At 39.7% G+C, this 10,508-nt stretch overlaps 1 protein-coding gene across 1 annotated transcript; it reads right to left on the bottom strand.

Annotated features, from left to right (window-relative positions):
* Positions 1-342: 342 nt before the first annotated feature.
* LOC121766179 (protein DETOXIFICATION 48-like) lies at positions 343-2,035 on the bottom strand. The gene is made up of 2 exons (XM_042162535.1): positions 1,898-2,035; positions 343-1,816 (listed from the first exon to the last, which is right to left on the bottom strand). The coding sequence occupies exons 1-2, from the start codon at positions 2,015-2,017 to the stop codon at positions 374-376; spliced, it is 1,563 nt and encodes a 520-aa protein (XP_042018469.1). The 5' UTR covers positions 2,018-2,035; the 3' UTR covers positions 343-373.
* Positions 2,036-10,508: the final 8,473 nt, after the last annotated feature.

The following is a 10,508-nucleotide window of genomic DNA, read 5'->3' as shown; positions in this document are numbered from 1 at the left end:
TTTTATTTTTTTTACATTTTTTTAATATTCTATTTTTTTTATATTTTTTAGGTTATAATCTATTGTATTTGTATTAAAAATGAAATTCTCGCGTTATAAATGAAATTTTTCGTGTTATAAATTTCCGGCGTTTTTTATTTTACGTGTAAAATAGGTTGAAGTTGTGAATAGTGTCATTTATTAGTTGCGGCCCAGGTTGTGGCCTGCAGGATTAGAGCAGTTGGGGCCTGGGCCGCAACTGTAGAGGAATGATGACGTGGAGGGGACTTGGGGCCGGAAATGGGGACGGGGTTATTCATGCCCTAAATGAGGTGATGATGTAATGAGAATTGGAAGATTGAATCATTGAAAACCAATCATTATCATATTATCATCAGCACACAACAAGAATGAGAGGGTGATTTTGAAGCTTCAACACCTCATTCTCTCTCTCACCATCTTTCCTATAAATACCTCCATCATCACAAACATTATCTCTTTTTCGGACTTCTCTCCCTCTCTCCATCTCCTCCCTCCAATCCGTCCTCCACAGCACCGCCACCATCGCCGCCGCGCAGCTCACCTGCGCCGCCAGCAGCCCCATCCACAGCCCTCTGAACCCCATCCCCATCCCGAAACCCATCACAAACGCCACCGGCATCCCCACCAGGTAGAACGACCCCAGATTCACCCTCGCCCCCACCCCTGGCCGCGCGCTCCCTCGCAGAACCCCTCCCGCCGCCGTCTGCGGGCAGTTCCCCAGCTCGCACAGCCCCGCTATCGGCAGCGCCGCCGCCGTCAGCTCCAATATCTCCCGGTCCTCCGTGAACAGCCTCCCCCACCTCTCCTTCACCGCCGTCGCGAACACAACCGCCGCCGCCCCCATCGCAGCCGCGCAAATCAGCGCCGCGATCATCGCCACGCGCGCACGCGCCGGCCGCCCCGCGCCGAGCTCGTTCCCGACGCGCGTCGCTACGCCGAGGCTCAAGGCAGAGGGGAAGACGTACATGAACGACGTCGTCTGGATCAGAATCCCCATCGACGAGAGCGTCGCCCTAGGGTTCGCCAGCAGCCCGCAGAGCACGATCATGAGCTCGTACCACCACCACTCCAAGCACACGGAGACGCACGCCGGCACGGCTAGCCCGATCAGCGCCGACCAGCCACGTAGGCACTCCGCCGTCGGAGAAATCCACGATTTATCGAATTCCCCCGAAATTCGCAGAAATAGGCACAGGAACAAAACTAGGTTAAAATCGGTGATCGCCGTCGCCAGCGCCACGCCGGCGACGCCGAGATCCAAACAATTCACGAGCAAAAAATTCGCCGGAATGTGCAGGAGAATCGCGAGGAATGACAGCGCCGTCACCGGCACCGTCACCCCCTGCGATCTCATGAAAATCCGGAGAGGATGGAGGAAGCTTAGGAAGAAGAGATCAGGAATCGCGAACGCCACAAAATTCCCGGCGACGGCGGAGATCTCCTCATCCTGATTGCACCAGAGGAGGATGTACTTCACGTTGAGCCACACGGCTGAGATGGGGACGGAGGCGGCGAGGAGGAGCGCCACAGTGCGGTGGAGAGTGAGGCCGAGGAGCTTCATTTGATCGGCGCCGTATGCTTGGGCACAAATAGGCTCCATCCCCATAGCCAATCCGGATACGACGGCGTATCCGGTGATGTTGGCGATGGCGACGGCGAGAGCACCGCCGGCGAGCTCAAGGTCGCCGAGGTAGCCGAGGAACAGCATTGAGATCATGCTTTTGAAGTATAAAATCAGCCCTGTCACCGTTGTGGGTCCCGCTATTTTCCCCATGACTTTCATTTCTTCAATCACCTAAATTAATTTTTTTAAAAAAAATTGATCAAACAATGTTGTTTGTTGTTCAATTGTAGCAAACTATGTCAAAAAACTAACCTCTGATGCTGTTGGCCATCTATGGAGTTCTTGATCGTCTGCGCGAAGATCCATCGTGTTTGTGGTAAGGTTCGAGATATTCGTGTAGGAGGGAAGAGGAGTTGATTTGAGGTTGCACATAGCTTTCTCTTATGTACATATATATTGAAATTTGATTTGGAGAGAATGATGGAAGAAATTGGGGAGGAAAGCTAGTGATCAAGTGAGGCAGTTATGATTTTGTATTGTTAAGTGAAAGGCAAGAGGGAGAAGAATATGGGAAAAATAACATATTTGAGGAGAAAGCTATCACTCAAGGTGTTTATATATACATGGGAGAAGTGAGGGGTTGGGCCCTACATATCTTGCTTGTGCAAAGTACTAACATTCATTTATTAGAAATCATGCAAGAATTTTATTCAAAAAAGTTGTATCATACACATGAAAAAAATATCTATATGGGAGCAATATTTTCCCTTTTCTGTCATCACTTCTTTGTTTTTGGATTAAACTAAATGAATGAGAGGACGCACTGAATGTATAAAGTTATTGTACTCCATTAAAAATATAAAATTTCCGATATTCGTGAAATTCCAATTGGATTGTTGTACGAATAAGTCTTCAATGATTAATTGGGAGGCATGAATTGATTGATAAGAAATACTAGATTCAATTCCCCCTAGTTGTCATGAAGCGACACTACTATATTCTATATTATTGAGTTTTGTCTTTCAACTTATATAGTGTAATAATCATGATAGAGGGGAACACACATTTCACAAAGTATAGATATGAAGGTCCAAAGGATTATCTCCATTGTGAGGCATACAATCAAATCTATCCAAATATACAAAATGAGAATAAATTTGTAGCAGTCATAATTCATTTCAGAAATTGAAACAATCTCTTGAAAAAAAAGGAATTATTGGGAGCAAGCATGTAGTTTTGGGACATTAATATTTGTGGCCATGGAAAAGGCTGTGTTTGTCCTAAAACAGCATGTAATATTTCATTATGATGCGACCACTACTCACCTTGTCTGCAACTGCATTTTGAAAGCCAAACAACTTTTGGCTATTTACTCAACTTGAGAGGCACAACATTCTCAAATCGTTTTTGATGAGCCCCAATTTGATTCTCGACTTTGTTAGCATGGGGTAAGATACCGCGTGAAGATGTTTTTCATGATTGATACTCCTTTCATCTCCAATTAATTATCTCAATTTGTCATTTTAAACCTTCTATCATTACATATTTCATTTTATTTTCATAATATAAGATAAGTTCCACCCGTGTTTTATTACTATAAAAAAAATAGACTTGCATTTCACTACCTTTTTTTCAACCTAGTTTCTTTAAAGTGAGGCTCAGTATAGCTATGAATTTGTGGTGGCCTACAAATTTTAGAAAGATAAGAATCATAGTATAAACATGGACACATGGTATAATTTGTGGTGGACTACAAATTTAGAAAGACAGGAATGAAAGTATAAACATGATAGTATAATTTTTCAGTTACTTTTCATAATACAGACTACTTAAACCCTCAATTCATTCTACACAATGCACAAAGTGTTCTTATCAATAACTAAAATAGCTTATATCCTAGTAGTATATTTTTTTGTGAATAAACATTAGTAGACAAGGCATTACATAAGGATAACTACAAAACTCGTTCAACCAGTGCCGAATCTAGGAGGACTCGAGGGGGCAGCCGACGATACTGTCGGCTCCAGCTTCGTAATACGGCCGGCTTCGATCTCTTCAGCGTCGCGCCTCCACCCCCACCCCAAGAGTTGGTTTTGTTTCTTTACAATTTGCCGCAGATCGTTTCTAATGGAGCACCAGGACTTTTTATTGTTGGGCTTATATTATTTTTAGTTCTTTTTTTTTATCATTGAAATCAACCGAACTATATTTTTTCAATCATTCTGCAGCCCAGTCCACTTTTTAAATCATAGTAGTACTCTTTTATTCAATTTATTTTTTGTTATTTTGGTACATTTGTTTGGCTATAATTAATACTCCTTACTATAAATTTTTAGTCTTGGAACCTAATTTAGACAAAGTTATTAGTACATTTGTTTGGCTATAATTAATACTCCTTACTATAAATTTTTAGTCTTGGAACCTAATTTAGACAAAGTTATTAGTACATTTGTTTGGCTATAATTAATACTCCTTACTATAAATTTTTAGTCTTGGAACCTAATTTAGACAAAGTTATTAGTAAAGAGGTAGAGAAAAAATTTAGTTTAGCATTGGAGTTTATTTCTGTTATGTATATTCAATAGTATTAATTTTAATAAAAAGTAATAGTGATTATCTAGTTATATTTTCTGGAATCTATTGAGTTATATTAGTTTATGCTATGATGATTAATGCAAAAGACCAAAAATCACATTCGAATTTACTACTCCCTAGATCCAAGATTATAAGTCAACGTTTGATATAGCTAGGCACAGATTTTAAGAAATGTTATAGAAAGTTAATAGAAAAAAATTAATGGAAGGTGAGTCTAATTTTTATACTACTAATTTTATAATAAAATATAAGTAAATAAAGTAATGCAATGTAAGATCTATTACAAAAATAATACACATACAAAAGTAATGGAATGTAAGATCAATTTAAAGAGCCATTTTGATTTGGCACGGATTTTAAGAAATTGTTTGACTTTGTTAAGAAAAGTAAAGGGAAAAGTGAGTGGAATGTGAGACTCATTCAAAATATTAGTTTTATATTGGACCGTGAGTGTAAAAAGTTGGTGGGATGTGAAATCCACATACTAAAAGTGGAATAAAGTAAATGGTTTTATAAATCGTGGACAAACCAAAATGGCAAAATGATTCTTTAAATGATGGACGGGGGGTATTTATTAGTACTCTTTCCGTCCCGCTTAAGATGACACGTTTTCGTTTTTAGTTTGTCCCGACTAAGATGACACATTTAATTTTTTGAAAACTTTCTATATCCAATTAATACACCCAACAACTTTTTTCACTCCTATTAAAATATTCATCTTTCTTTCTCTCTCTATTTTAATACTCCTATCCACCTTTCATCTCTCCAATTAAACACTTTAACCAATAACTCCTAAAATCTCATGTCGGCCAATGAATGTGTCATCTTAGTCGGGACGGAGGGAGTGCAATGCAGCCTTAGTCAAAATTTATCAAGGGTATAGTGAATTAAATGTGGGTTGTTGTATAAAGTTATTTTATAAAGTTATTTTATGGGGCATTAGGGCATCCGCAATGGGCGGACGATGGCACGCCCGATGGCGCGCATCGTCCTCGCCATCCATCGTCCGCACCCATTGCGGGTGCGCGCCATAGGGCGCGGACGATAGTCGCGCCCTATACTTCGGTCGCGGAGGATAGCTCGGACGATGGCCATCGTCTGCGCCATCGTCCGCCCCATTGTGATCAACCGCGGACGATGGCACGCGGTTTCATTTTTTTTAAATACCGTTCATTTGTAACATTTCATTTCACTCGATTTCATTTTCGAAACTTACAATTACATAATTACTACGAAATGGATTCAAACCCTAATAGTCCTACGTTTAGCCGAAGAGGACGAAGACCACTGAAGCTGGTGATTACACGAGCAGCGGCAGCGGCAACCACCCGGTTGACCTCAACCGGACGTACGTGGATGAAGGGAGTTCCGGCACACCGGTGTCCTTCCGGCGTCCTCCCGGCGTCAAGGCTGCGAAGGCCAAGGGGAAGGCGACCACGACCTTATCGTCGACCGCTGCAACCCAAGCTCCGGTCCCGGTAGAGCTCCCGACCCAGACGGCCACCGCGTTTGAGTCGTTAGCAACAGCGTCGATGGCAAGGAAGATGTTGCAGACGCACAGGGCCCTCAAGAAGTGTACCGACCCCGACGAAGCCGAATATCTCCGAACGTTACTCAATGAGCTGCGTCGGAAGTTGGGAATTGGTCCGACTTAGTTTTTTTTATTATTAGTTCAATGATGTAACTTTTTTTATTAAAACTTCGTCGTTTGTTATTTAGACCGTTTTTTATTTACTCGTTACTTGTTATTTGAAAACAGTTAAATTAATTAAACAAAACAATAAAATGATGATGTGGCGCGCCATAGGGCGCACCTTAGAGCGCCCCACTGCAGATGGGGAGGTAGAAGGATAAAACTGCTGACGTGGCACGTCCAATTGCTAATGCTTAAGTGGATGCCCATGGATAACTTTATCAATTTATATTACATCATGATTGCATCAAATCAAGTACACATAGCCCAATTATTTATGCAAGAGCTAGATTCGGATTTGGCAGCCTGAATATTCTTCTGTTCTGTACCCTAAAATCGTACAAAATAAAATATTTTTTTGGAATTTGCAACTAATAGGATCCAATCGTGTAACGAATATTTGTGGCATCTAATCGGCATTTATACTTTAACCTCTCCTTCCACCGATAAATAGCTGGGTTATATTTTGATTTGTTCGATCATTATCAAAATCGAACAAATCAAAATCTAGTTTGATGATTTATTAAATTCGATTTTTTACAGTTACTCTATTATTTCTCGGTTGATATATGGGTACAGGTTCATGAAATATTTTTATTGTGGGTAGTTGTGATAAAATCCTTCATGATTATTTTGGTTAATTTTTAAAATTGGGAGACGGCCATAATATTTCCAACTTCGTATTTTTTTCCCTCTTTTTATTTGTTACGTTCGTTTTCCGTAAGAGGTTATTCACTCTAAAAATTTCAATGGAAACAAGATAAAAATACAAAATATAAGCAGGACAAGTCCAAGTCAAGCCAATTAAAATAACAATAACATTTAACAAATAAAATGATAATCTCTAATCATTATTTGACTTATTGTATGAATTATTGTTGTAGTCAGTGGCGGACGCAGAAAAAAATTGCAGTAGGGGCTGCAGTATATATATATTCCATTTCTTTCGTTCGTGAATAGTGGTCTCTTATATTTTCTCACTTGTCCGCCAAAATAATCTCATTTATCTTTTTATTACTTTTTGCAAGTGGACTTCACCTTTCATTAACGCGTCTCACTCACATTTCATCATAAAACTAATATAAAACGTAGAACTCATCATATTTCATTAACTTTTTCCCCGTTAATTTTCTTGTAAATGTTGAAACCGGACCGAGTCAAAATAAGACAATTAAATGAAGAGTAATAAAATACTTCATTTTATTTTAGTAAAATATGAAATAATATAGTAGACAAATATCAAATCCAATTGAATAAATCAAATATTGTCCAGTGGTAAAAGATCAAAAAGGAAATAGAATAGTGAAAATTTGAATTTACAAATTAAATCACTAAATAACCTTTATCTGATTAATTGATTAGAGAATAGATTCAATTTTAAAATGTGATATCTCTATTTTTTTATAAATAAATCAAAAGGCTTTCAGCTCGACACTACTTCCAAGAATTAAAACTATCGCTAGAATTAACTTTTAAATATATATAATTAGGAGTACTTATTTTAGGATTTTGGACATCTTCTTCCCCAAAACAGCCAACAACCATAATTTTGAATTCGCATATGCAGATTTCAAATTTACAAATTTTGTTCAGCCCCTTTCTATCGTTTATGTTAGGTGATTTAGTGTTCAATAGAATGATTTGGTAAGGGCTTAAGATTATCTTTTGAAAATTTAAAATTTTTTTGCAAGTAGGATAAAAGGGGAAAATAAATTGGATAACTCACCCCTGGTTGTAGTAGTTGTTAGGATTTGATTTAATTTACATAATTTTTAGGATTTGATCTGTTTTCTATAGTTGATAGGATTCGTTTTACTTTTCTAGATGGAGTATATTTTTATATCTTCATATATTATAAATAATGGGGAATATTCGATTAAAATTAAGAATGGAGAATTACAATAAATTTATCATTCTCACGGTAGATTTCTCTCTAAAAAAATGTCAATTCTGCTATTCATCTTCCAATTCATCTATATTCGTAAGCTGTACCAATCGATAGGGAAGACTATAACAAAATAAAGCCACAAAGCGCAAAATCACCAATTGCAAGACCAATACAAAACAAAACAAAACAAAACAAATATGATAGAAGGAGACTATAAAAGGAATGAAAAAACCTCTTACCAAACCAAGTGGACAAAACTGAAGAAGGCATATATATCAAGCATACATTTGGGGGGTTCTCATTCTTGCATCGATCCAGAGCTCACCCTTTAATTTCACCCTAACTTAGCAAAGATAACATAAATATATTAGAAACTATTATTATAAGCCCATGGCACATTTTTATAAATGAATAATAAAACTACTCCACTAGTTTTTCAATTCATATCTATAATGATAAGAACTTCCAGACTCATTGAGGGCACCCGCATCGCTGTCTCGATGCATCGATGCGGACGAGACCGCATCGAGACAGCGATGCGGCACACCCGTCCCGTCTCGTCCCGTGGCCCTTCGCGGAGATGAAGCTGGCGAGCTCTGGCGCGAGGCGTGACGCTCACTCGCCGGCGTGCGAGTGGGCGTCGTCATGCTGACGCAATAAATATTTTTTTAAAATTCAATTTTCTGAAATATATATAAATTAAATTTTTTAAACGGTAATTTTTTTTTTCTTTTTTATTCTATAAATACTCCTATTACCTCTTTCATTTTACACACAAACACACATCTCTCATCTTTTTTTCTTCTCATCACTATCATATCATCTCTCTTTCCTCTCTAATTTCTGCAAATATTTCCGGTGACGGAAACTCCGGCGGCGAGGGCGGCTTCGACTTGAACGCGTTTGTCGACTGGGGGCATGTATAATATTTTGGGTGCTTCCGGTTCGTCACCGGGCACCCAAGGCTCGTCGACGCCGGCGTACCAAACACCATCTTATCCAGTTGATGCATACTATCGTCCCTCCACCCCGAGGGATGGGCAAACGCATGGATTATCCCAAATTAGGGAGAATATTTCGGATGAACACACTCCGGAAAACCTTCCGACCGAAGTTAGAAGAGGAGGAAACGAGGAGGACGAGGAGGAAGACCTAGGTCGTCATCCATACAGCTCCGCGGAGACGATGGCTCTGTTCGAGGCTTGGATCGACACGTCGTACGATCCCATCGCCGCGAATCAACAAACCCGCAAGTGTTTTTGGGATAAAGTCACCGTTGTATACAACAATGAAAAGCCGAAGGGGGGCCGCCACCGCAACTTGAAGATGCTTCGCAGTCATTTTGAGCGAGCCGACAAAGATATCAAAAAATTTTGTGGGATCTACAAGAATGAAGCGGAGAATTACCAAAGCGGAGCCAGTGGAGCCGACATTCTGAGAGCGGCTTTGCGAGTCTTTAAAGCTGACACCAAAAAAGATTTCAAATATGCCAATGTTTGGCAGTCGGTCAAAGAGCTTGATAGATGGGTTGACGGTGTCCAGTCCAGCACGGGCTCGAGCTCGAAGCGGACGAAGCACACGACGGGTGGCCAGTACTCGTCTAGTGAAGGCAGGGAATGAAACGCCTTACAAGAGGTTGAGTTCCCGACATCCGATGCAGGGGGCTCCTCCGGTACACGACGTCGGCCGCAAGGGAACAAGGCGGCGAAGGCGCCTAGAGCTCGCGCAGGGAGTGGCCCAGGAAAATCAAGCCAGACGGGTTCCCAAGGGTCGACGTCCTCCCTAATGTCCATGTACTTCACCGCCATGATGACTGCCATTTCCCGCATGACGCCTGACCAATATCAAGCCCATCATGCCGGTATTGAGTATCTGGCAAGTCAACTTGGTATTCCGCCTCCATATAGCTTGGGTGCACCGCCACCGCCTTCGGCCGATGATTCGCCGACGGAGTAGTTTTTTTAATTTAAGTGTGTAATTTTTAATTTCTACTCCCTTCGTCCCACTTAAGATGACACGTTTTCCTTTTTAGTTTGTCTCAGCTAAGATGACACATTTCATATTTTAGAAACTTTCTCTCTCCAATTAATACACTCAACCACTTTTTCTCACTCCTATTAAAATATTCATCTCTCTTTCTCTCTCTATTTTAATACTTACACCCACATTTTCTATCTCCAATTAAACACATTAACCAATAACTCCTAAAATCCCGTGCCGGCCAAGGAATGTGTCGTCTTAACCGGGACGGAGGGAGTAGTATTTTAAATTATGTGTTTTTTATTTTTTATTTTAAGATTTTAATTATGTGTTTTTTTTTATTTTTTAGGATTTTAAATTGTAATTTTCTTTTATTTAATGAAGTGTGTTTTTATTAATTGAATTTGTTGGAAATAAAAATAAAAAATGAAATTGAATGAATAATAAATTGATGAAATAGTTAAGAGATGAAGGGATGCATATGTTAGATGGAGTAAAAAGTATAATGAGATCCATGAATAATGAAGGGATAAGACTGATATTGAGACAATTGTGAAGGAATAAGACGATTTTAAGACAAGGACCTGGATTACAGGAGAGAACAAAAACTTTTCATTTCACAATAAATTAAGTTTTGTATGATCCGTCGTTGTGAAAATCACGGGTGGATTGCTAACACGTGGGTGGCTACGTAGGCAAAGCCAAAACGAGAAGTAATAGTAGTACTAGTATTTTATAGGTCGCGTAATCATCTGCCAAACAGCAAG

The sequence above is a fragment of the Salvia splendens genome, chromosome 2, assembly GCF_004379255.2.
Source record: "Salvia splendens isolate huo1 chromosome 2, SspV2, whole genome shotgun sequence".
Taxonomy (NCBI): Eukaryota; Viridiplantae; Streptophyta; class Magnoliopsida; order Lamiales; family Lamiaceae; genus Salvia; species Salvia splendens.
Note: the sequence above shows the minus strand (reverse complement) of the source record. Positions and strands in the feature narration are given on the sequence as shown.